Source organism: Colius striatus, chromosome Z (genome assembly GCF_028858725.1).
Source record: "Colius striatus isolate bColStr4 chromosome Z, bColStr4.1.hap1, whole genome shotgun sequence".
In the NCBI taxonomy this organism is placed as follows: Eukaryota; Metazoa; Chordata; class Aves; order Coliiformes; family Coliidae; genus Colius; species Colius striatus.
This window is the reverse complement of record NC_084790.1, coordinates 39,061,038-39,088,175: the sequence shown is the minus strand read 5'-3', so window position 1 is coordinate 39,088,175 and position 27,138 is coordinate 39,061,038. Positions and strand designations below refer to the sequence as shown.

General features: G+C 39.9%; 2 protein-coding genes across 2 annotated transcripts in view; both read left to right on the top strand.

Moving 5' to 3' along the window:
• The window catches only part of RPL37 (ribosomal protein L37), a 346,904-nt gene that overhangs the window by 145,592 nt on the left and 174,174 nt on the right, over window positions 1-27,138 (top strand). The gene's annotated exons all lie outside the window — the stretch shown is intronic.
• The window catches only part of PLCXD3 (phosphatidylinositol specific phospholipase C X domain containing 3), a 79,049-nt gene continuing 56,433 nt past the window's right edge, over window positions 4,523-27,138 (top strand). Inside the window, exon 1 of the mRNA XM_062019115.1 lies at window positions 4,523-4,625. Within this exon, the coding sequence (XP_061875099.1) occupies window positions 4,523-4,625 (103 nt within the window). The remainder of the gene's footprint in view (window positions 4,626-27,138) is intronic.

The window sequence follows — 27,138 nt, the reverse complement described above, 5'->3', positions numbered from 1 at the left end:
TTTCGTAATGGCAACATAAGCAAACTTGTTTGTTTCTAACCAGATAAAAAAGTAGCTACTGCTATGTGTTTTTAAGCAAACATCTTAGGTTAGACCTAGTATGACTCTGCATGGCAAACTCAGGAAATAAAAATAAAACAAAGCATTCTTCCAGAAACAAATTAAGCCAAACTTTCTTCCAGAAACCTGAGAAATACTCTTCAGAGAGGAGCAGTCATGCTAAATTTGATTTCCAACCTGAGGACTGGACAAAAATATTAACATTTGTCTTCCAGTCTCTTTATTTCAAGTTTCGAGAATTTGGTCAACTGTAACAAACTGGCTCTCCATACACTTTTATTATTTTATTCTGTTCTAATTCTAGACATAGCTTGCATTTTGGACTTGATTTTTATTTGCATTTAGCAACATTTTCTTGGGTCCTATGTATATTCTTGTTGTGTTTCTGCTTGGGTTATAAAGTACACAAGTAAAGATGTATGTTGGATCTTTGTATTAACTCACTGTGTCTCTGTACCTCACAACAAAGAGCTGGTATAACATCAACATCTTGACATTTGTCACATGCTCAGAACAAATATGGCTCCTTCTCAGATGCAATGTCAGCACCAGCAAGAATGCTAGGAGTTCCTTAGCAGAGAATATGTAGAAATCAGAGTGCAGAATAAACCACATTTTCTTTTGCTTTAGAAGCAGAAACAGACACATTGTTTCCAATAAAATGAAGGAAAGACTATTTACTTAGTTTCTTCAAGGCTTTTTTTCTGTTTACTCAGAAATTTTGTAAGCTATTTTGACAGGATGGATACTGCTAAATACAGACTGCTTAATGAATGCAAGGCAAGATTGTCAAAGCAGCCAGATGAAGTATGAAAGTACAATAAAAATAGTTGTCACCTCTTCTATTCACCCATATGGTCATTTAAAAAAATATCTAATTTAATCAATCTAGTTACTTTGAGTCTTTAAGGTTTTATGCGCTTATCTCACAGATAAAAAGGACTTTTTACACCTGTTATCCATGAGGAGTAAGGAAGTTGAGAATAATGCAGATCCACTGAATTCTTAGATAATAAGATAATTGGGAACTCAGCCGCAAATAACTGGAAGAGCTTCGCTGCCCAGATGTGACTGATGGCATCATTTAAAGTCATACAGCTGCAAAAACATGGGATGGCAGCATGGATTTTTTCTGAAAAGCTTCTGTTCATAGAAATGGGTAGCAAGAAGGAGGAAGAGACCAAATCTCAGAAGCAGAATCCACTAAAAGAATTCAAATATTTAAACAATAGTAATTCTTTTGTCCAAAACCCAATTTTGAATTTGTTAACAGCAGATTCAGAGTAACCTCTCAAGAAATTAGATATAATAGGAAAATTACAGAGAGACAATGCCCCATTAATCCATTTTTTCTTTTGCCTTCCAGAGTGGAAAGTACTTGACATAATTTAGAGAAAAAAGATCCTGTTACTTCTTTGTTATTCACATGATTAAAATGGATGCCAAGGACACATGAAGAGGCAAACTGACTTAAACTGAAAAAGTATAACAGTGAATATTTACCACTAAAATTACAAATTTTAAGAGTATAAAAACAAGAGATAAACATTTTTAATACTGAAATTAATTTTTGAGTGCTGAAGTGACACTCCTGCTGGCTAAATTACTCTGTTTTTCTGTTCCATAGAAGCAGAGGTGGCACTATTCATCCATGCTGTTATAGCTGCAGACTGAAGAGAACACAATGCATGATGAACAGATACAATTTCAATTTTCCTTTGTGGCATCTTCAGTGAGCTCAGCATAGCTGTGAATAAAAGAGCAAAGGTGGTACTTTTCAGTACCTTGGCACTGCCTTTCATTTTTGTTGTACCTTGTCTCTCTTAAGCTTTTAAAGTATTTGATTCCTGGAATCCATTTTCCTTGACATTTCAGACTTGTCCTGTGTACAGATTTCAGTAATTTGACCAAAATTACTTTTCTTCTTTTTTTCCCCTTCTTTTTAAATAGCAACAAAAGTTTGTCTGGATGCTCTGATTTTGGTTTGCAGGCTGCTGCTGTTTACATATCAAAATTAATAAAATGTCAGGTTCAAGCTGCTCTACAATTAAGATAAGTGAGAAGTTTTGTAGCTGTGTTTTGTAGTAAACTCTTTCCAAGCACATACATAGACAAGTGCTGAAGTTTCAAACTACTGAAAAGCTCCCAAAAGTTACCTTTTTATTTAAAGTCAAAGCCTCCATGTAAATGTTTATTGAGGTTGCCACAGAACTGTTTCCTACTTTCTCTCCCATCCATGCTTCCTCTCCTATCCCACTTCCCTCCAAATTATTAAAGTCTGCATTCTCAGAAGCTCACAAAGACCCAGATTTTAAGCCTTAGCAGTTACAGGGCATTATAAACAGAGGCAAACCTCTTCAAACATAATTAGTGTGAGGAATGTTAGAGGGGACTGTTTTTTACAAAGCAGAGTATCCATGGTTTGAAAACACAGACTATGAAGAATCTTACCCTGAGCATCAAAAAGATGATACAAAAGCTCTAATTACTTGTGGAAGCAAAGGCCAACAAGTTTTTAGTCAGCACATAGAGGAATGTTTACAGTTCTCCAGTAAATTAGAAAGGATTACTGAGAGATCTGGAATGATGTCAGATGATTTAGACACTATTCTACATAACAGAACATTTTAAAACGACAGGGGTTTGCAAGTATTTGTTTTATTTTGCCCTGAGCTATACTCAAAGCTTTAGAGACTGGAAGAGATCAGCAACAGTATTTAGCAACATTTTTAACATTTCAAAAAGCTGTATGCTTCAGTTTTAACTCAGAAAAGATAGAACATGTAATGGAGTGGATAAAAATTTGGCAGTAATTTTCCAGGTAACCAGTGCAATCCACTAATAGCTTTGACACTTTAACTGATCTAATCAAATCATGTTGATAAAAACATTCTCCTTACTTGAATGCTCTTTAGAAATCTTGAATACTGCCTCCTGTTTTCTGAAGTCAATGTAAACTAACGTCTTCCATCATTAGGTCATTGGTGGCTTTTATGTCTTTGTATACGATATATGGATTTGTCTTTTTTTTCCCTGCCCTATGTTTAGTAATACTAGTGATTTTGGGAGGGTCAGATTGGCATCCTAATAGGCAGGAAGTAATACTGCAAAAAGTAATCCTGTCTCAGTGAGTGTTTGCTTACTCCTCCCTTCTCATGCAGTACTCAGTTCAGATTCAACATCTCCCCTGAGGTCAACCATCTGCTCATGTTTCCTCTGTGAAATTGCACCTTAAGAGCTATGTCTATTGCAAAGAGTGAGTCAGCAAAATTCCTGTTGTTTAAGTACCTCAGAGATACTAATTTTCCAAGAAATTTCATGGAAATTTCCCTTATTTCGTGGCTGAAGGAACACCTTCTCTTCATACTGGCTTTGGAAACTTGTACAGAAAGAGAAAAGAGGGTTATTACTTCTCTGCATTTTTCTTTCTCAAGCCAGCTGTTACAGATGTTGAGTGAGAAAACAAGCTACAGGACCACATCTCACCCTCCTAGGAATTCAAGGTGAACTGGACATCTTTTTTGACAGATCTAGCAGGTGAACTTCTACATGCACATCAAAATCTTTGATAAAAACCCAAACACTCACTCTGAAGTAAAAAAATTTTGGTTTGTTCCAACAGTTCAAGACAGCTCACAGAGTTTATCAACTTCATTCATTCATCAGTCTGGAGGCAGTAAAATAAATAGTTTGTTAATGACAACATTTAAGATACTTTTCCAAAGATAGTTAAGTCAAGAATGAGATGGAAGGCACTAGTTTGCATCATCCTCAAAGGATGATAAAAAACTTATTGCCAGAAGTTACAGATCTCCAAGGAATGTTCAAGTAATGAGCACTGTTTTCTTTTAATGTAAGAGAAGTTTGTGTCAGAGCCAGAGAGGCCTGTCACAGGAATCAGCACCGAGACGTGCTTCTCGGCAGTGAAGGCATTCAACCAACTGGTCGCCAAGGTCGATGAGGTTGTTGCAAAGTCTCTGGCCTAAGCAGGGCAACAAACGCCAGACAGTACCCTAAACGCTATCCCTAAGGCAGGTGCCGTGTCGGCTAAGCCCTGCGGCCGTGGCCGAGCTCTCGGCTGAGCTTTGCCGCCTCCGCCCGACCTGGGTGGTAGCCAATGGGTCTGAGACAGCTGACTGCCGGGGAGCTCGCCGTCTCCCGCCCAGGCCCTGGGCCATTGCCCCTCTCCCTTCCCCAAATCCCCCCTGTTACTGAGGGCGCGTTCCTCCACCCCAGCACCCTGGCCCGCGCCAACAGCGACGGTGCCCGGCCCCGTGGGACCCGCGGCTGCGAAGGGACAAGGCTGCACGGCTGACACTTTCCGGGCCTGCAGCGCCGGGACTCGGCGGGGCGGGGCGGGGCCGGGCGGGGCGGGGCCAGGACGGCCGGGCTGGAGCGAGCGAGCGGCGGCGAGAGAGCGGCTAGGCACGGCGGCGGGAGAGCGACTAGACACGGCAGCAGCATGGCTTCGTCGCAAGGGAAGAACGAGCTGCGGTTCGCCGACTGGATGGCAGCTATGCCCGCCAGCATCCACCGCACCCCGCTCACCAACTTGGCCATCCCAGGTAGGTGCTGCCGGCCGCCCACCCCGCGGGCTGGGATGCGCTTCGCTCGTCTCGCTTCTTCCTGCCTCCGAGGCGGCGGCAAGCCCCGGGCTGTGCTGCTGTGGCTCTCCTCTCCAGATACCGTACCACGCTGCCGTTCGGCTGCCTCGAGCAGGAGTGAGGGAGGCAGATGCAGGTAGAGGTGCCCGCAGGACGTGGCTCTTGTGGCCCCAAACTGTAACCAACTTGGAGGTAGTAGTTGGCAGAGTGCGTAGGCTGGATCTGCTGTTCTTGTGGACTAGTAGAGTGTTCCAGTACCGCTTTAAAGGCGTGACAGCCCATTGCTGGACCTCATGTACCACCATAAAGCCACGTATTGCCTGTTTCGCCTACACTTGGGTCGCAAGACCGGGTCGGCATTAGAGGGCAGCTGGGGAGGGTTGCAGGGCTCTTGCCAGGGTGGACAGATAGCACTACTGCGTGACTTCGTTTCTTGTCACCATCAAAAAATATTCCATCTTGACACTAATTTGAATAAGATGGAGAATGACAGGTCATGGTGCTCTCTGAACTCCCTTTCGTGTATTCTCTGAATTTTTTTATAAGCTATTAACTATAACCATAGACTAATGCAAAATAAATGTCAGAAGCAGAAACAGTGGTTGATTCAGATGCTCCCCAGTTTTGAGGGAACATCTCATTTTGCAAGACCTGTTTACTGGGATCCCATCCCCTCTGAGATGTCTTAACAGGAATAAGGTTTCCGAGATGCTGAAGCTGTCACATCTCTTAAGCTCCTTAGGAGAAATGTGCACTTCTTGCAAGTTTTGTGTACCAGCTGCTCTTGTAATAGCAATTTTTGTAACGCCAAAGATAGTTTTTTAAACAGTATAATTGTCACACCTATTTGATAGAACATGTTTTCTGTAGTTCCATTTAATCACAGGTGTGCCCTTGTGAAATCATGTGTCTCTGCTTCTTATGGTTTACGCAAGCTATGTCTAGTATTTTACTTGCAGCACTGGTTTTTGATAGTGGTTGAATATATCCTTTATAAAATTGTGTCACTCCAAGGCATAGGAATCCAGCATCTGTAACAATTGTGTCAAATTACGTTGGAGCTGTAAAAGCTTTTGCTGTTAGTAACTTTTCATTAAGCCATAGGCTGCTAAATGTTCTTGCAGAATATTGGCTATGGTGAAAAGTGAATCTATTGTGATTCAGTGGGCCTTTACAGGTTAAATGTATTGGGATAGACTTGGTTTTGAGGAGATCATGATCAAACTTACTTATTTCCAAATACAAGAAATTGACTCTGATATGTATCATGTATAACTGGCTTCCTTCCGCATTCATTTCTTATTAGTGCATATATCTTAGTTACTTTCTCATAGCTGGTTCATAAAATATAGGACAGTTTTTCCACAGTGAATGTTTTTCAGATCTGTCACAAATAGCATAAGTTTTCACACTTATGTTTAAATTAAAAAGAACTCAACCAAGTGATAAACTACTGTGGACCAGTTAATCCTATACAGCATTAAGCAGTGGACAGGTTCTTCAGCCTCTAAGTGCAGAGATTGACCCCTTGCATTGACAGAAGGGTTTTGTTCTTGTAACAGCCATGCACATAGGCTGGCTTTTTGTGAAATTATCAGCAAAACTTCTGTGAATTGAGTGGCATAGTGTTAAGAACTTTGAAATTTGCCCTTCTGTTACTGTCGATTGACATAAACCTCACCTGTCTGTCTAACTGACTTTTAAAATGCCAGCTTTGGCAAATAGAGTCTTATGAGGATGGAGGCAATTTGTTTCATATGAATTTCTCAGTTAGGGAGCCTGGCATACAGGCTGTAGGTACCAGTGCAGTTTAAATATTATCTTCTAACAGTAGATTTTTTTTATTATATTCAACATAGAGTGCAGAAATATGCAATATTAGTACAAAGGCAAACTTAAGATTGGTTTAATCCCTGAAGAAGGAATAACCTTTGAGACATTTATAATATTTGTTTGGAAGTTTCCTCCTATATGACCACAGCTGAATGTTAATGCTATGTGCGTGAAATAGCTATTTACATATAACTAACACTTGAGTAGTTTGTGCAAGCAATGTGTAGAATCCAAAACCACATGTACCACATTGCCATAGTTTTAACTTCTGACTTTTTAACTGTCTTAGGAACTTTAACATTTAATTACTAATTATAATAGTATTGTATCTTGTAAATAGCCTTTTGTTTAAATTTCTTTTTTAAAAAATTTTCCTTACCAAAAGAAGTTAACAATAAACTTTTTTTTCTTTCTTTCTTTTTTTTTTTAACCCCAGCAGGATGCAAACTTACCTTGTGCAATAGGAATACTGATTCTGACCGTAGTTCAGCAGGATACAACTCAGGTCTAGAGGCAGAGTAACAGTCCAGTGCTGATGTTGAAGAAAACAAACTATTAGCTTGAAAATGATAGAATGAATTTGCCAAATAAATGTATTATCAGTTACCCAATACAGAGAATGTTTCACTATATTAGTGGAAAAAATGTTGTTGTTTTATTAGAAATCATCATTACATTTCTCATTGTTTAGAAGGAGTGCTTAGAACTGAGATGGTGCACTGTGTTTTGGCACAGACCTGGCTATAGTATTTTGCTGTTGCAAAGCACAAAACCTGTAGTTTTCTGTTCTGATTGTAATGCTGTTGAAGGTATGTTATGTTCATATTATGTTTAAAAACATGACTGATCACATATAGTTTTCTCTTTTTTTCTTTCTAAGTTGTTAAGCACATGTAGGCACAAATTTATATTATTTATCACTACTTATGTTTCTATAGGTAGTGCTGGATTTTGTTAGTATTCCAGTAAATTAATTTACTCATTTTATTCTCTGCAGTTGAAACCAGGTACTTCTTAGTTTCCTAAGACCATGAATCCAGTAGATGAGGCAGAGATGTCTAATATAACTTGTGCCAGCTTTGCCAATCTGAAACTTTTCCATTTGAGTTTCTTCCAAATAGGAGGATGATGCGTTATACCATCATGTTTTCTCCTTTCATTGTGCTATCTATGTCTGTGTTCTCTTGCACTGCAAATGGTAGATTTTCTTCAGGAGAAGAATATCAGTAGCAAATAATAGTATACACTGTGGAAATAAAATACTTATCTTCCAGAAAATACCATGCATATTTAATCTTCTATTGCTATGACAATTAGAACAATGGAAGGATACATTCTCAGGATTTCAATCCAAGATGAACATCTCCTAGTGTTTGTAAACTGCCTCTGATGTTAAAAGGTCTGCCTGTCTAAACTCACAACAGCCTGTCACAGCAAAAGGTGGAGGATAGTGCATTGTTTTTTTGTTGTCGTTGCTTGGCGGGGGATGTCTTTTGGTAGTTGGTAAAGTGCAGATTTTTCCAATGCCTGTACTTCTTAGACTAAGATAAGAAGTAGGGGTTTTTTAGATAATGTATGTTTATAGAACTGAAATTTTTGTGCCCCCAGGTTGAGGCTAGAAGATGATCTATAAGAGAGCCTGTGTATTCTACTGTGTTAATGCCCTCTTCTCAAACCAGGTTGAGGTTATGAGCTATGTGCAATGCAGTAAAATAGACATCAGTAGGCAGCATTTCCTTATGAGTTGACCCACTTGCTAGCCAATTAACGTTCTTACGGACAATCTGTAAATAATGTGTCTCGTTTGTATATCAGTCTGAGTCTTTGTACAAAAAACATGTGTAATACATGTTGCCTTCTCCCATGGTGCTAACATTCCGGCCTTCTGAGAAGTCTGTAAAAATAATTTACGTTGGAAAAAAGTATTTGCCTAAGTGACTAATTCCCCCACCAAAATTAGTGCTAGCCTAAGATCTGACATATGAGCAATACTGATGTGTGCTAAGGAAGTGTCTGTCCTTCATATACTGTAGATAAAATCATCTGAATGAGTTTGAGACCTAAAATATCCCTTGAGTGTGTAATGTTGAAAGTTGGTACTCCTCGGGTGTTCATAGGGGAGTTTTCTGCTTTCTTTGAGCAGATTAAACCTTTGGCCTCAGCACATGCTGGAGGATTCACCGCGAGCATTAGAATTCCCAGTGAAAATTGTTTTCAGTGATACTAGCTTGGCAGCTATGTTTGCTTAATGTGGTTCCTTAAGAGGAGTGCAGAGGACCTGACTGGCTTCTTTTCTTCCTCACATGATATTTTTTTTTTTAATTGCAACCTATAAAATTCTTTGTCTATCAGCCAGAAAGCAATTACTAGACACAGCAGAGCTAAAGTTGGGTTGTTTTAAATAAGAAGCTGTTGGCAGGTGAATCTGGGTGTTTTTTTGTTGGGTTTTTTTTTTTGTAACCCATCTTTAGAAAGAGTCTCTGAGACCTGAAATTCGTATTTCCCACTATCCCATGATTATTGTGCTTTTAAGAGAAAGAGCAAGTCCTCGTGGATAACTGGTTTACAAAAAGGGAGAATGTGTGTTAGAGTCAAAAGTGTATTAAGAGATGTAAGATGGTATGGGAAGACTTGGGAAAAGCATACATGTTACCGTGGCTAGAATATTTTAGATGTATGGAGAATGACAGCACTGCTAAGGTAACATAACAGCTCTGTTTGAAATAGTTTAGGCTTCTGTCTTCTGTTGTAATACCTTGCTAACATTCAAGTGATTACCTCCTGGGAGGTCACTCCTCCTTCTCAGCCCCATGGGGAAATTCTTTCATCTTAAAAATGGCTAAAAATACTTCCTTGTGGGTTACATAGAGACACAACATTTTCACTGTTTAACTGTTGTTAAAGAGGTCTTGCATCTTGAGATTGAATAGCCAATAACTGGATGTTCCTAGTCTGAGGAGTGGTTGTCTTTGGGAAGCACTTTGGACCTGTTTCATCCTTCTCTGTCCACTAGTGGTCAACAGAGTACCTCTGCTTTGCTTACCAGATCCATTTCTGTATAATGTTAGGTCTGTGTAGAACTGTAAACTGAAGATTCAGGTAAACTTCCAAATAAACCTATAATGAACGTTGCCCATTAGCTTTCGACACACACTTAAGTACCTGGAATAACCATTTCTTTTTCAGTGCACCCTGTACTCTGTAATGTTCTTCTACCTGAAATAAGTATTTAATGCTTTATTTTCTGACCAGAAAATGGGTGAAGTTCTTAATAACTGAATTACTTAACTTTTTTAGGGTAGATTCTTCCTTATAGATGGTCTTCATTTTACATGGCTTTTTTTTTTTTTTTTTTACAAAGAGTCTCTCTGGCCCTGCAGATGCAAATGTGTCATCTCCAAGCTTTCAGCAATATTTCTGTTATATATATAGTTTCCTCTGGCATTCACCATGAATTTCCCCTGCTGTGACATGTTTCTAGTGTGCACAAAATGAAGCTGTTTGGTTCCTCACACTGCCATAAAAATCAAAACAGTTCAAGTCCTTCAGTTACTTGCCTATCTGCTACAAGATGTTATCTGAAACTACTTTTACTTGGTTTCCCAAAATGAGTTATTTATTTAATCCAGCAATCTCTGTCTACACCCCATCTCCTACGGCTAATTTCCAGCAGACCTGCTGCTTCCTCTGACTAGCCTCACATCGTGCCACCATGGCAGGTGTAACAGAGAGAATGGCTTTATTGCCATCTGGAATTATTCCTCTCGTTCCACCTCACTGAATTTCTGCTTCATTTTATCTCTTGGCTAAAAAGTTCTTGACTGTTCTGTGTATCCAAACTGCCCTTACCTTATGAGAGTTTTTGATGTTATGTTTGTTATGTTTTTTGTGTTTGATAACATTCTACAGTTATTACTATAGTGCAGGTTGTACTGTGTTTTTCATGCAAAGAATACTTGCTTTGAAGATGCTGAGACACACTAAACTATGCACGTAATTAAGTATGCAGGTGCAAAGCAGACAAAAGTTATGAAGACTGTAACTTTAAGCTCCCTAAGAGGACTATGCAGTCTCTTCTACTGCTCTGTATAGAGACATTAATTAAAATGTTAGCTACTTAATTAGAAATTTGTTGTATATATTTACCAAATACTTTTCAGATTTATTAAACAAGTTTGTTTGAAAAGCAGCCAGTTCCGGAGAGAATAACCTCCATGCCCATCTTGTCCTTTCTTTGAAGTAAGTACAAATTATAAGTGCCTAATTTGTGAACAGATCTGCTTGTGCAGTCCTTACAGTAAAGACCCTGGAACACTGCAAACAATATCATTTGGAAGAAAGACAATTCAAAACCTGAAAGTTTAGATCTTTATCTAATCTTTCACAAAGTTGAATGGATTTTCATTTGACCTACTGTACCATACTTTGGTTTAATCTTATCTTTCCCATTATTTTGAAAAACTATGGTATCAGCTAGTAAGTATACAGTAATACTGAAACGCTGGGATAAATCATTGTGAAATAAATGCAACAAAACACTTCTTTTCCCTTCTCAAGTAGCCTACCAGAAATGGGAATCGCTAGTGATTTCCTCTGGAGGACACTCATCTACAGAAAAGGCCACAGGAGGACCTGGGAAACAGGTCTGTCAGCCTGACCTCTGTGCTGGGGAAGGTTATGGAGCAGATCATCTTGACAGTCATCACACAGCACATACAGGACAACTAGGTGATCGGGCTCAGCCAGTATAGCTTTAGAAAAGGCAGGTCCTGCCAGAGTAAGCTGATCTCCTCTATGACAAGGTGAACTGCTAAGTGAAAGAGGTAAAGACTCTCGATGTTGTTTAGCTGGACTTTAGTAAAGTCTTTGACACTGATTCCCACAGCATCCTCCTGGAGAAACTGACTGCCCATGGCTTGGATGGATGTACTCTTTACTGGATAAAAAACTGTATGATGGCTCAGCCTAGAGAGTAGTGGGGAATGAAGTTAAATCCAGCTGGTGGCTGGTCACCAGTGGTGTTCACTAGGGCTTGGTGTTGGGGCCTGTTCTGTTTAACAGCTTTATCAATGATCTGGATGAGGGGATCAAGTACATCCTCAGTCTGTTTGCAGATATCATGAATCTGGGCAGGTATGTAGACCTACTGGAGGACAGGAGGGCTCTTCAGAGGGACCTGGACAGCTGGAGTGATGGGCTGAGGGCAATTACACGAGGTTCAACAAGGTGAAGGACTAGGTCCTGTACTTAGGCCACAACGACCCGAGGGAATGCTATAGGCTTGGGGCAGAGTGGCTGGAAAGCTGCCTGGTGGAAAAGGACCTGGTGATGTTGGTCAACAGCTGCCTGAATATGAGCCAGCAGTGCACTTGGCCAAGAAGGCCAATGGCATCCTGACTTGTATCAGGGACAATGTGGCCACCAGGATCAGGGAAGTGATTTTCCCCCTGTACTCAGCCCTGGTCAGGCTACATCTGCTGTGTTCCATTTTGGGTCCCTCACTACATGTCATGGTTTAGCAAGGAGCAGCTTTTGCTTGGTAACAGGGGGAGCAGGTTGCAATGAAGACCCAGTAAAGAGTTTTTGGACTCTCCTGGGTTCAGACCCACCTCCAGCCTGGCTGGGCCAATCTGGCACCTCTGTGGTCACTATTTAGGAATGGGAATTTGAAGTGTTTGCAGGAGGTGTAAGGGTGGTACAAGATGGAGGCGAACACATGGACCCCACAGTCAGAGAAGGAGGAGCACCAGACCAGAATTCCCTCTGCAAGCTGTGGCGAGAACTCAGGCTGTACCCCTGCAACCCATGCAGGGCCATGGCAGGACTGAGAGCCACCAGCAGATCCAGGTGAGTGCACCTGGACTGGCGAGAGTGTGTGAGGAGCCATGGTGCAGGCTGTGCTGGAGAGCCTGCACACCGCAGAGCAGACACACATGAGAGGCAGAGAGGAGCTGCAGCCTTTGGGATGAAACTACATTGGAGCAGCCTGTGCAGGGCTGCCATGTGTGTGAGGTACCCCATGGATGTGTAGGGAGGACTGGTGCGGAGCCCACCTGCCCTGAGGAGAGAAAACAGGAACAGACTGCCTGAAACCCCCACTCCCTGCCCCCGTGAGCTATCCAGGGGGGTAGGAGGTAAAAACACTGGGATCAGGGCTCTGAGCCCGGGAAGAGGGGAGAGGTGTGGGGAAGGTGGTCTTAAAGGGCTGGTTGGACTCTTCATTGCTATACCACTCTGTGTTGTTTTGTGTTTGTTACATTTTGGGGTTTTATGTTTATGCTTTAGTTGGTGTTGCATTAAATGATTTTCTGTTTTCTTCCCCAAGCTGAGTAGCCTGGTCTGTTTTGTGCTGGACTTTAAGCAGCAATTAAGCTCTCCCTGCCCTTTGGCAATCCTCAGGTCTTTGGTACTTGAGGCTAATTGTGGTCTTTTGTTCCCTGATGAACCTAAACCATGACACTACAAGAAGGACATTGAGATGCTGGAGCATGTCTAGAGAAGGGCAGTGAAGGGTCCAGAAGCTCATGGACTTGGTTAACAAGTCTTAGAAGGAGAGGATGAGGGAACTTTGGTTGTTTAGGCTGGAGAAAAGAAGGCTGAGGGGAGACCTTGCTCTCTACAGCTACCTGAAAGGAGGTTTTAGCAAGGTGAGTGTAGGTCTCTGCTCCCAAGTAATAAGCAATAGGACAAGAGGAAACATCCTCAAATTGAACCAGGAGAGGTTTAGATTGAGTATTAGAAAAAATTTCTTCACTGACAAGGTTATTAATGCCAGGGTGCCCAGGGAGGTGGTGGAGTCACCATCTGTGCAGGCATGTGCTTCCAGGCTTTGCTCAACTCAGTGTGTGACACTTAGGACATTTCAGATGATTGGATATGCATGATATCTGCTGCTGCTATGAAGGTGAAAACATAACCACAAAGTTTATTGGATTATGCATTTTGCTTGTGATTTTAAAAAGCCAGGATAAGGGGCACCAAAGTAAATAAATTCTGTAGCTTTTTCTTTTTACAAAGCAAAAACCAGAAAGGGGAACAGTATATTCTTAACTTGTTGTCTTGCTATCATCGACAGTATATTCATGTTTTGATAGAAAATCTGTTCAGTTTTTTAGGTCTTATTAAACATTTGGCCTGTAAACATCAGCCATTCAGCTTGCTTTTAAAACTAGGAAAGGTTGCTAAACTGTGACTTAAGTGAGAGTATGAAAAATGTACAATATATAAGTTATGTGTAGTGCTACGCAATCAATCTGTTGGCTTAGGGCCTCAAAGTGTACTAGTTTGTTTGGTTTGCTAAATCCTTTTATTAAAGCTTTGTTTTATTAAAAAATACATGCTTCAAAATGGTCTGTATGTTCACACCAAAGGCAAATGATGTGTTTGTCCATCTTCTGAGCCAGCATGTGACTGGAGTTGTCTTCTGGTGTTTCACTTGGATGTCTGGCATTAAAGAATAAAAGAGAAATGGAGAAGTTTTCATCATTTCGTCATACTGTCTCAGAAATCATGGAAGCCAGGGAGATGATCTTCCTTGATATATCACGTGTGAAAATGCATGTTTCCAATATGTAATGAAAAAATGGATGCATCAATTCCCTTAGACTCAAAATGTTTGTTTTGACATCTCACAAGTGGCATGTAATAGACCGCTTTGAAGCTACTGCAGAAGATCTGTGCCATTTGCTTTTTGCATTGCTGGAAAGGAGGAATATGTTGGTGTTCTGTATTGCACTGCAGTAGGAGTGAGTCATTAATCAGTGCACTGGAGTAAGATGAGTCTAGGTGAAGCAGATTTTGAGCAGAAATTCCTCACTTATCCTCAGCCCCTAAAAGGAAGAGGAGGGTGTTGACTGGAAGTCTTCCTGGTAACAAAGATCTAACTTGGACATTGAGTAGCAATTGTCTGCATTCATCTCTGTATTCTCACTGTGCCAAAAAAATGTGTTTTAAGGAGGACACATCATTGGATCCCCAGAACCTCTTCTCGGCAGATTCATGCTGGAATTAGCTGTGCTTGCTTCCTATGTGTGGTGGGCCTCAGAGTGATACCAGAACTCTGAGATTTCACATTCTTTTCTAACCCTAAATCCCTGTCCTCACTGTTTTATATTTAAGCATGATTTAAGCTGAAATTGCAAGCAAGGAGTTAAAAGTTAAAAATGCTTAAAAGTGCTAGTACTGACTTATCTGTTGTGCAGACACCTGGAACCTATATCAGCTTGAAAAGAGGCCAAAGGACAGAAAATGATGGCAGCAGTTAACTGTATTTTGGCTATAGGCTGTGGGACTGAGCAGAAAAAAACCTTCAAAACAGTTTCAGCAAGGCCACTGTGTTAAAAAAAATATGATAATTCTCTGTAATGTACATAAGGAGCATAATTTCACTTTGTGGTGTGCATGTTAGGTGGAGCAATCCCCATGCACCTAGTACTGCAATAAAGGAATGCCTACTTCTTAATGTTACACTGGTGTTGAAGAGTTTATTTCCCAAGTTCAGTGACAAGAGGATACCATGGGAGTTGATAGTAAATTGTTTTGGTCAACAAACTGCATATTTAAATTCAGGACTACTTAAGCCATACAAGTATGTGAATCCAAGTCTGGAATTTTCTGTTTTAGGCAGTGTTTGTGTGTTGGTTTGTTTTTTTAATGCCTTGGCTTTTCCCCCAGTAGGTGTAGTTCTCTCCACCATCTCCAGGGTTGAAGTGCAAGCTTTTCTATTGGCATGGAGATGCTCATTTGTGAGGAACTTCAAAGCATTGCTTGGTTGGTGTTCTGCCTTACGCTGTGTCTGATACAAAATTGACAGCCTTTACACTTTCCAGTAGGACAGGTTGCCTCAAAGGGTCCTGTCTAGGAAGGCAATGGATTTGACCTTTTTAGTCATTCTTTGAGGCTAATCTAGTAGTGCAGGTTCTTGCTGCGAGAGAGAGCTGGACTTATGCTGTTAGTCAAGTGTTATTTGATACACATGCCTAGTGAGTGTTTTGAGAAACATTTTAGAAGTTGACAGTAAATAAGAAGGAATTAAGCCAGCTTCAGTAATTTTTGAATGTACTGTTTTACAGGGCAAAGAAACAAAGGGACACTGAGAAGGACATGAACAGTGGATGTATATATGAATGCTGTTGCTTCTAGTGTGCAGAGAGTGGAGTCCCTTTAGAAATCACAATGTGGAACATGGAGAAAAGTGGTTCTAAGACGAGTTTTAATTAACTGGCTGCCAATAATGCAGGCTTTTCCATCTGGAAATGATGTGAGTATGAACCAATAAAACAAAGCACTGACTTGTTAGAGAGCTCAGGATAATATGGTGGTGGATGCAGAGAAATGGTTTGCTTTTTTCCCACTATGTATTTGTCCTTATTATCTCTTCTTGCAGGAGTCAGAACAAGTCACTGAAGTGTTGGAAGTTTGATCCATATTACGATTTCAATTCCTACCTGTTTGTTAAGATACTTTATATACCACAAAATTCTTCTGTTTCCTTTGAGGTCAATCCTTTACAAAAAACAGAAGTAATCACTGCTGTTGGAAAGTGACTTCAGTTTTGTGGAACAGTCTTGTTGGTACATAGCAAGGATTAAACTGATCCAGGATTACATGGTGTGGGAGATGCAAGAGTGGAGATCATAGAATCATAGAATGGTAGGGGTTGGAAGGGACCTTTACAGATCATCTAGTCCAACCCCCCTGCAGAAGCAGGATCACCTAGATCAGGTCACATAGGAACATGTCCAGGCAGGTCTTGAAGACCTCCAAGGAAGGAGACTCCACAACCCCTCTGGGCAACCTGTGCCAGGGCTCCCTCACCCTCACAGTGAAATAGTTTTTTCTTACGTTTAAGTGGAACTTTTTGCATTCCAGCTTCATCTCATTACCCTTTGTCCTGTTACTATCTACTATAGAAAAAAGGGATGTCCCAACCTCCTGACACTCACCCTTTAGATATTTATAAATGTTAATAAGATCTCCTCTCAATCTTCTCTTCTTCAGACTAAACAGCCCCAGTTCCCACAGTCTTTCCTCATATGAAAGATGTTCCATTCCCCTGATCATCTTGGTGGCCCTGCACTGGACTCTCTCCAGCACTTCCCTGTCCCTCTTGAGCTGAGGAGCCCAGAACTGGACACAGGACTCCAGATGAGGACTCACTAGGGAAGAGTAGAGGGGGAGAAGAAACTCTGTCCACTGCTGGCCACACTCTTCTTGATGCATCCCAGGATGCCATTGGCCTTCTTGGCCATGAGGGCACATTGCTGGCTCATGGTTAGCTTATCAATCAGGACTCCCAGGTCTCTCTCTGCAGAGCTGCTCTTCAGCAGTTCGACCCCCAGCCTGTATTACTGCGTGGGGTTGTTCCTTCCCAGATGCAGGACTCTGCACTTGTCCTTGTTGAACCTCATGAGGTTCCTCTCTGCGCAGATCTAAAGGGTTAAGAAGTATTGTGCTGAAGGATATCAAGGATGCACTTTAGATCCCTATCTCTGACATCTTCTCTGGCTTGTGTCAGGCAAAAAGCATAAGGACAAGGTGATAAAGGGATATGCCCACACATCCCCCCCATCCTTTACTATTTAGCCTATAGTTTTCTTGAGACAAAAGATTGTAACCAAATTATTTTGTTATATAACCCCTGATGGAGTGCTTTTCCAACAGCTTTCAAGGGTGAGCCGTGTCCCTTAGTCTGTAAATGAGGCTGGAGTAGAGACTTCATTTATTTCCTTTTCATTATTCCACGCTGGTGGAGCATATGTGTTTTGTATGGCCATGAGGAGAGGATATAAGAGAGTTTGTGACACTGAGTCAGTGACAGGACAACATGACTGGGACAAGGGAGCACTGACACAAGTTTGACTGCTGCTTCTGGGACTGTTTAGGTTTTTGACACTGAACAGATACTGGATAAAGCAACAGCACCTGTGCTGGGTGTGCAGCAGATGCAGCCTGAATGTCATCTTCTCAGCCAGGCATGGATGTTCATCTTGCTTGTGGTCTCCTGAGGCGTGTGAATGTCACCTACCACTGGAGAGATACAGTGGAGAATGGTCCTTTTCATTCTCCCAGTTCTCTGTAATTTCTGTTTACAATGCATATAAATCAACATTTCTCTGCTCTGGAAGAAACTTCCTGACCATCTTTCTGAATTGCATGCATTGTGCCACCTACCCTAGAAAAGCTAACATTTGTGATGGCCTCTTATCTGCCTAGCCTACTTCTTCAGGCAACAATAAACAAGTGTAATTTTCAGACCTGGATTTTATCCTTCTTGGTCATTGTTTTCCCAGATGGGCCAAGCAAGATAAGGATTCCTAATCTTTAAACCACACTTCTAGGTTGTGAATTAGCTTGAATTTTATCAGAGAGAGGTGACTTGAGGTGTTTTGTTGTAATTTTAAGGTTTTAATAATGGGTGTTTTCAGGTTTCCAATGGTATTCAGAAACACCAACAAAACAAACTTAATGCCTTGAATGCAATTTCTCAAAGTCAAGTAAGAAATAATGGCCTTTTCTTTCAAAATTTATATCGTCTGCAAGAGTATGCTTTTTTGGAATGCAGAAGCCAAGAAGTGAAACTTCTATGTTGAACTGTCCTTCAGGTGTCACTTCAGGTCTATCTTGAATGTGGGATACTCTAGAAATAGTGTTAGAGAATATTTAAAGTTAGTAGAAATATAGATAAATATTCTTCGAATGTGGAAATTATTAAGTGGAGACAGGCTAGCAATTGTGTCACTCTGTAATAACAATAAGCACTGTTTTAATCAGGGAGGTAAAATATTGTGTTTTCAAAACTCCCACCAACTTAGGGACAAATGAGGAAAGATACAGGAGGGAAAGAAGGAAACATTATGCTTGAAGTAAGCTTTTTGTGCAAATTCAGACGAGGTCACAGTTAAGTTTGGGTGACCTGGTTTGGTTTGGTTTTGGTGGGTTTATAAGATAATAGAATTCAGCAATACCCATGAGAATTTTTTACGTTAGTCTGACTGGGCTTGGTTTTCCACTGCCTTGTACTGTGTGTAAATGCAGATCTGTATGAAGTGCCATTAAACTCTGTATTTTTACTTTATCCTCTATGCAGTGTGGAACTCAATCTGTCTTGGTTAGCTCTTGATGAATAAATTGCTCTGAGCAGCTGAAGAAACCAATGCTGATTAGATGATAGACTTAAATATGGCTCTCTAAAATACCCAGTGCAACCCATTTGTCAGAAAGAGAAGTACCAACTTGTGCTACTTTCAGTCTTCATGTGAACCATTATTAAATAGCTACATGAAAGAAAAAAATAATCTGTCTTCTAGGTGAAAAAAAATCACGATCTTTACAACTCAGTCTTTTGTAAAAATTCCATTGTCTTTGAACATAAAACACAAATTAAGGAACAACTAGAGAAAAGCATGATTTGAGATTTTACCTATTGCGTTTTGAAGTCAACACTGTGATGACTAATAGTGCTAGATCAAGCCTTTAGCTGATTATTACAGTGAGACAAGGAACACACAGAAGAGGAGGAAATAGCACATAATCTAATATTTTTTTGGGACAGTGCACTACTGAAATACCACCAAGTTATATTTTGGTTTTGATCTGCGTTATAATGACACTGAAGCCAGCTGGCCTTTTACAGACTGGCTGTTTTTTACTGTGAAGTTAAAAAAAAAAAAAAAAGAGGCTTTCAAATGTATTAATTTAATTAGGTTTAGGCAGAAGTATTTCAAAAGCAAGATAGCTTATTTTTGAAGTCTTGAATCTTTTAAGATGTTCAGGTAATTGAATTCTAGAGAACACTTGAGACAAGTAAAGGTTGTAGTTTCTGGGTTTTGTCTCCCAGATGAAATGTAGTGATCTCTTTCTGGAATTACTATGCAATATAGTACACACAGAAACATAGATACACATACAAACAGAAAATATTCCCCGAAAAAGGGCTTTAAAATGTTTGTGAAGTAGTTGAGGCCACATGTAGTTGTTTCATGACAAGCAGTATCAGTCTGTTTTCTTGAGCCGTGTAACACTAAGGCACTTTATATCTCTCTTGAACAGTTTCTTAAAAAAGACAATCTGTTCACTGTGATCTCTGATCTTTTTAACTGTAGGATAGTTTGAAGGCAAATAATTTAAATAATACTGAGATGCAATGGGACATCAGAAGAGCAGCTGTCACCAACACTGCATGGATTTGTGTATCACATTAAAGAGCTGGAAATCTTTGAGATGTCACAGTGCAAATGACCAGACTGGATGACTTTGACATTAGCCCAGCCACAATTTGCAGAAGAGACATCTCTCCATCAGTGTGTGAAAACACTGATAGTTGGTGGTATCACTCATCTACGACAGGGCTTCTGACTTTTGCTCATGTTTCCAGAAGGAGATGTGAGATCAGGTTCAGTAGTGGACTTAGAACCAAAGACGTGTACTAAAGCTTGGAGAGTGCATGCATTATTTAACTGTCTCCATAGCCTTCATATTAAACACAAATTCTAAAGGATTCTGTGTTATGATAGGATGTTGTCAGTATTTCAAGCACCTGAAAACTAAGTGGCTAGCTTACAATGGTGGAGGCTGAGACAGGAGTAGGAAATGAGTCTGAGTTTTATGGATCTGAATTTAGTAATTTAGCCTTTGAACTATGCTTTTCCCTAATAGCAGCGTAATTTAGAATTTATGCAATTCAATGTCACAGCAAAATACAGTGTTGTATAATAGAGGACAAAGACGGTACCTGAAGTTTCTCACAAGAGCTGACACATTAGATTTTGATGTCTTGTATGTGAGATGTGTGGTTGGCACTTTGTCATACCAGCAAGGAAAGGAAACATTTCCTACAGGAAAGCAACACAATTCATTAGTCATCAGAAGGTGTGATGGCATAGGGAGTGTTAGATTGTATCGCTCTCCTCTGAGGTTGTCTCTGAAGAGAAGGACCAGTCAGAGGCAAGACCAGATCATAAGTGATTGTGGCAAATCTCCAGCGGTTAGAGGAGGTGAGCCACTGAAATGAGGTTTCTGGCCTCATTTGAAAATTAAAGAAAAGTTTACAACAGCTTCAGTTAACTGGGAGGTTTTCAAGATCTGTAGAGGAAGGGCTGGCTATGTGTTAGCAACAAATTCTTAACCATATTCAGGGTTGCACATGCCATCCATTGGAGCTACGTCAAACACTGACTCTCTGTTGTGCTGGATGTCTCTTGGTTTCTGATGTTTCCACTTCTTTTCTTTCAGCTGATTTTCTGTCCTTCAGTCACTTGTACTGAGGAAGAACCAGAGTGTGTAATTTCTTTCCTAAAGTGATGATCATTGAGGAAGTTGTGTATCACTATACTCCTTAATATATGCTGATGGAGACTGGGACAAGGTGTGAGCACTCAGAGACTTCTAGTGCTGTCTGAAAGTGCAAACGTGTCAGTAGTTTCATCTATTCATCCATGCAAGAGAGAGAGAATGTAGGAAGTTAAAAGAGGAATAAACACACTGAAGGCTGGAGGAATGAGGAGAAGCCATTTAGGTAACTACCCTAAATTTCTGCCTTCAGATCAGGGAGTAAGTACTGCCAGATTATGCTGTTTGTGCTGTTACCAGGAAAATAATTGGAGTTTATGGTAACAAATCCCACAAATGTTACTGCTAAATAAAAAGATATAGCCAGGCACTTTATCAGCTGCTAAGTTCATTTGTGAATTCTAGTAAGACTGCTTCACTGCTGTCATTCTTAAGTATGTTCTGAAAATATACATTGCTGCAATATCCTGAACTATTAAATTTTATCCTCAGGACTTCTATTTGGAAAGAACTGTCTGTATGCCATTGTAGCCCAGGCCTGTCTTAAAAAAAAAGAGAAAGTGACAGAATTTGCTGGGAAGAAGTTCAAGTAAGACAACCATAAACCATATAGGAAAAAGTTTCTGCGAGCTCCCAGCAGAATGGAGCTGAGTTCTGATGATTCCTGCTGAGATCAAGCTATTTTGCAGTATTGAAGTATTCTACGATTGCCAAGCCATTTAAAATCAAAGCTGTTGAAGGAAGATTTTATTTTTACAGCTGCCGAACTTAAATCAGGAGACAGAATTGCCAAGGGCCTAAAATGATTTTTGCCAGCAAGTCCATGCCTATTGTTACATGCTTCTTGTTGCTCTCCTTAGCAGTCAATTCATACTGACTTTAGAAAAGTAAGTTTTTTTCCTTTTTGGGGGGAACTGATGAATGACTTTGGGAAAACCACAGGTTAAAACTTGTTTGCTATTGTCCTGTTCTTTATAATGGTTGCTAAAAAAAAATCTTGGTAGAAATGTTCACATCAATCTAAACGGCTTTCAGGTCAAGACAGCACTGAACTGGTAAAACTGAGTTCTGGGCACAGTGTTTTTTCACTGCTGCAGTGCTTGGGTCCTGTTTCATTTAATGTCTTTCATTAGTAGCCTAGATGACAACAAGCTCCTTATGGAAATATGTGAGTAATAATGATTGAAAGAAACATAGGAGGAAAACAGTCACCCATATTGTACCACAGTAAAATGAACTTCATTTAGATAAAAATAAACTAATTGACTGGGGCTGTACTGTAGAATTATTCAGAAGGCAATTGTTTTTTCAGAAGAAGGATTTAAAAAGTGATTCAGGAAGAGACCTGGAGGGTTGCAGTGTCTGGGATTTTGGCAAGTGAGTCAGCTCGGAAGAAATCACTCTACAGACTTCAGTTACACGTGCAGAAGCATGGTGCATAGCACAGAGATGGTAGTCTGATGTGGCCCCAAGTGGGGCACGGTATCCATCATTACTGGAAATATTGACAGAAATGCAAGCTGGAAGTGAAGTGAAAAAGCCCTTTGAAAAACCATCAGAGTAAAGAGGTATGAGGCATCTGGATACAACTCTGGAAACTGGGCTGAGATCAGCAAGAAGTGACAACAACTGGAAAATCTATGAGTGATGAATTAACTTACTATGTGATTCTAAGAAATGAGATATCATCGCTTTGAGCTTCTTTAACATGGACTGGAAAGAGCACCTCATCATGTAAAAGAAAGTAACCACATTAACAGGTAGATGCTTGGCCTGATCACAGAAACCCTCTCTTCCCATCCTTTGCTTATCTTCAGAAAACCTAAGTTGAAATGTGGTATTTTTCAACCAGCCTTAATTGTGGTAATGAGGGATAAATCACAATAGTTCATGTGTGAAAGCACTGGAAGAGTGATTTTACTTACATGACTAGACCTCTGTCTGAGCTCTTCTCTACAGGGGGCATCTTAAACTCTGTCAAAATGCAGTGCTCCTTTTCAGTGAAGTTTTGTGCTGAGTAGCTCTGTCCAGTAAAGATCCACCATTTGTGACCTTGAAGCCTGTCTCTAGGTGGCTGTGTGTGTGTCAGAGCCTAACCAATTGAATTACAGCCTAATAATTATGCAGAAATTAGACTTTATCAAGAAGCAAATTTTGACTTTATTATGAATAAGGTTTTTTTTTTTACACATGAACAAGCCTCTGGTAAAACTGATTACATCTTAAGAAACCTCTTATAAGCTGGGAAATGACAACCACAGTTGAGCCTTGGGTTTAATTCCAATTGTTCATTGGAATCAAAGCACATTTTATTTTAGAAGATCTAAAGCAGGAAAGATGTGAGGAAATATATTAACAATTAAATGCAGTATTCCTTTCCATAGTACAGTAATACTTTGAGGTTAGCCTCCCATGAGCCGTGGGGACTCACTTGACCAAATACTGTACCAAGGCAATTCCCTGGCAGCCGTGTGGCATGTAGCTTGCTTCCCATTGAACTTGAGCTAGGCAAGCTGAACCCTTATTTTGACTACTGCCTACACTGTCCTTACAGCTCTGACAGCATTTCAGCTTAACCACAAGCAGGAACCTCTGAAAGAGACAAGCAGGGAGGAAATTTGACCTCTCCATGTGTGGTTCTGATGTGCTAGTCATGTACTGTGTTGCAGAAATAGTTTGTGAGATGAAAGCAAACCAGAGGTTTGGTGATGTGGAAAAAGTGACTAGTATCTCCCTTTCTGAAGCTTACCTTGTAAAACACATACTTAAAGGAGCTCCTGTTAGTTTTAATTTATACAGCTCCTGAATGAATGTGTTGGGATGCCTAGTAGAGACCTCACATGGTATCAAATGGCCTTCTCCTTCCAAGAGTGATGCTAGTTTTCTGAGCTGTCCCTGTATCTCCAAAGGAAAGAAAGAATCAAGCTAAAAGCTGCACAGTTACCACAGTATTTGTTACTTGGTTCACACTGCTTGAAAAGCCCTTCCATCCCTAATACAGTCCTCTTTTTACCCCCATAAATACATTATACCTTTCAAAGAGCATTTAAAGTTTAGGTATGTGGGAGTGTCATTCTGTATAAAAAAGTTTGTTTCTGAATGTGCTGTTCTCCATTATCACAGTTCTCTGCCTAAGAAGAGAGGATTGCTGTACAATACATCTGGATAGGATATCAGAGCCTCAAGAAGAGCAAACGGCAAGGAATTGCTTACCTTAGCTAAAAGGAGGAGGGAGAAGTTGGTGATGTCAGAAGAGGCTGAAATCTTTGCCGCTCCTGTGCATTTCAGTCTCAGTACCCTTGGGAGTCAGTTAAAGATGATAATGCTATATTCCATGAAGTGCCCTTTGAAAGCTCTTAGTGACACATTTTATTCTGTCACTAGAAATTACAAAATCCTAAGGAGACTATTTGCTACATCAAGACCATGAAGCAGATTGGTGTTAGAGACCTTGTGAGGTGGATATTTTTGATGGAGCTGTCTCTTCCTATAGAGTATGAAAATGTTTCCGAGTCTGATTAAAGAAGATGAGCAATGCTTTTTCAGGGTGGCTCTCTGGTAGGAACATAACTATTACAGCATGTGCTGGAGGTTGTCAAGAAGTGAAATATAAATATGTTTTTTACTCCATATATATTCAGCTTGGAATTAAATTGTGCTTTTTTACCAATGAGACTGCTAGCACAAGTGATAGATTGAGAAGAAATCTGTTAAAGCAAGATTAGAGTTCTTTATGGGGAAAAAAAAAAGCTCCATCTCAACACAAGCTTTCGACTTTACTGTAGAGTCTATTGAATTAAATTATTCCGTGGCTTGATTTCTTCTTCTGTGCTATGCAGCAGTCCAGCATAAATAAGCATTACCTTTTGTGGCCTTAAAGGTCTGTAAAGAAATCCAGACCTGAAATCCTTGAAGACTCTCATTGTCTATTTTCCAGTAAATTCTTTTTTATCTGGAAAAGAACTTGGAAAGCAACAGATGCATTTCTTTGTTAGCAGTTGACAAAAGCCAATGGAAAAGGAATGCTTATTTGGTATGGAAAAAATAGGTATTTTTACATTCAAAACAAAAAAGTTATACTTCAATCATAAGCCAATTAAAATTTACTAATTCAGTAATGCCAAGACGTATCAAACTCAAAGGATTTATTTCAAACCATGATGTGGTGTTTAAAGCACCATATAAATAGCTGCCTTTCCATTTCCCCACTGCCCTGCTGTCCAGCAGTGACTATATGCAGTTGTAGGGAAGGGCAAGAACAGGAGCAATATGCATTTCCCTTGTATGCCCTTGCAGTTTCCAACTACTAAAAGTGGCATAAGCTTGCTTTTTTTTTGCCTGCTGGTGATGCTGAATGGAGAGATGCATGCTTTTTCAACACCATGAGCAATGTTCAGCTAGTTCTGTCCAGAAAGCCTCCAAAGTCAAAGTAGCTTTTTATTGTCTGAGTTTTTCTACATCTTGAGGGTTTTCTAATTTTTATCTGGGTCATTCTACAAATAGGACATTTCTCGTAAAGGATTATTTTTCAGGAGCTGAACATCCCTGTGCAGAATGCTGTGCTTGATCAAAACCATGCATATCAAGCTCCTATTTTAAAGCTGTTTTAAAAAAGGAACATATTTCTTGTTGAAAGCTTTTCTTTCTCTGACATCTGTAATACAGATTATATTTTTTAAAAAAACAACCAACCAAACAACAACCCCATTTACATCACATATTTTGTTTTTTCGTGACTGTGGATTCAGCAGGAGTAGGACTTGTAAGAAGGAAACTCTTGGCAAAGAGACAAGATGGGCTGGACATACTTGAGAACTAGGTATGTTTCTGACTCCAGCGTTTTAAATGTGCTTGTCTTGTGGAGCCAGCAGTTGTGGCCCTTTGCTGGACTCTCTCTACAAGTTCCCTGTCTATCTTGACCTGGGGAGCTTTTTCTTTTACCTGCAAGACCTGGAAAGTGTGGTCGAATCACTGCTTTTCAGAAGCTTCTAGATCTCTGTCAGAAACCAAACCCCATTGTAATTTCTTTTTATTAAACAAAAAAAGGCCTGCAAGAGACAGAGACTACTCCTGACAAGGTTATGAAAAATATTTCACTGCAATGCCAATATTGCTGTCTACTTCAGCAGGAATTTTACCTGGATGGCTAAATGAATTTTTACTTTTATGTGCCCTGAAATACGAAATTATTTAGGAGCAAAAATTTTGGTTTTAGGACTCAGATACAGTCAGTGATATCTGAAAACACTCGAGAAAATATGCAGAGAATCCATAGAGTGACACAGTACAGCTCTCTAAATTGAACAAGGAGCAATAATTCTTGCACAGTTAAACAATGTCATTTAATCATGGTTACAATTTCTTATAACTGTTTTTCCTCACTTTATTTCCTCCGACTTATTTAATTGACATAAACAACAGAGAGTGCAGTCCCATTGATTCATAGAACTTTTGTTTTCCTTACTCGTACCTGTCTTTTGACATTAGTTACAAATTTCTTCATCTTTAATTGTTTAATTTTTGCAGTTTTAGAATTGGATATTTTCTTCCGTCTTTTCATCTTTTTTTTTTTTTTTTTTTTTTGGCAGTAGGATAATATTTGGTAAGGGTTTTTCTTTGGATATTTTCCCTGCAGCAGAGTAAGATATGGAGAGTTTAGAATGAATTTATAAACGTAGGCTGTTGTGGGGTAGATTAGGGTAAGGTAGAACAGACTGTAGAAGTAAAAAGCATGTTGTTTTCAGCTGTAACTTGTATTCAGTTTTTCTGGCTAAAGTATAATCCGTCCAGTATTAGAATAGCTCAGGTAGAGCTTTGTTCTCAGTATGTTTTATAAAAGCTTGAATTCTAAAAGCATATCCTCAAAACGGAAAAAGTAATGAGTGTGAATAGAGTACAATGTGACTGTTCAGTAGGTTAAAAACATTTGGGATAGAGTAAATGAAAAGTATGAAGAGGTACTACTTGAATACAGTGACCCAGTGAACTTTCCTGAACACTCACACAGCCTTTCTTATGAGAAGCAATTATGTGTGGGAAAATAATCCGAGGGAGTTCACTTACCCCTACTCGTAGAAGAATAAATTGATGGATCTGACTGATAAATAGACTGCAAAATGCAGACAGTATTATTAGTCTCCTACAAATTCACTGTTTCAAAGTAAACTGTGGATAAAGCTATGTAATGTGAAGGGTGAATGTGTATGCTTGGAATACATGCAAGGATTGGAAGCGTGAAGAGCTGAGCTACAAGATAAAGAAAAAAACCTCACTCTGTAATCCAAAAGGTAAAGGTAGTGTTTTTAATTACTTGTTTACAACACAAGCACTGGACTCCAAAAAGCAAATGATA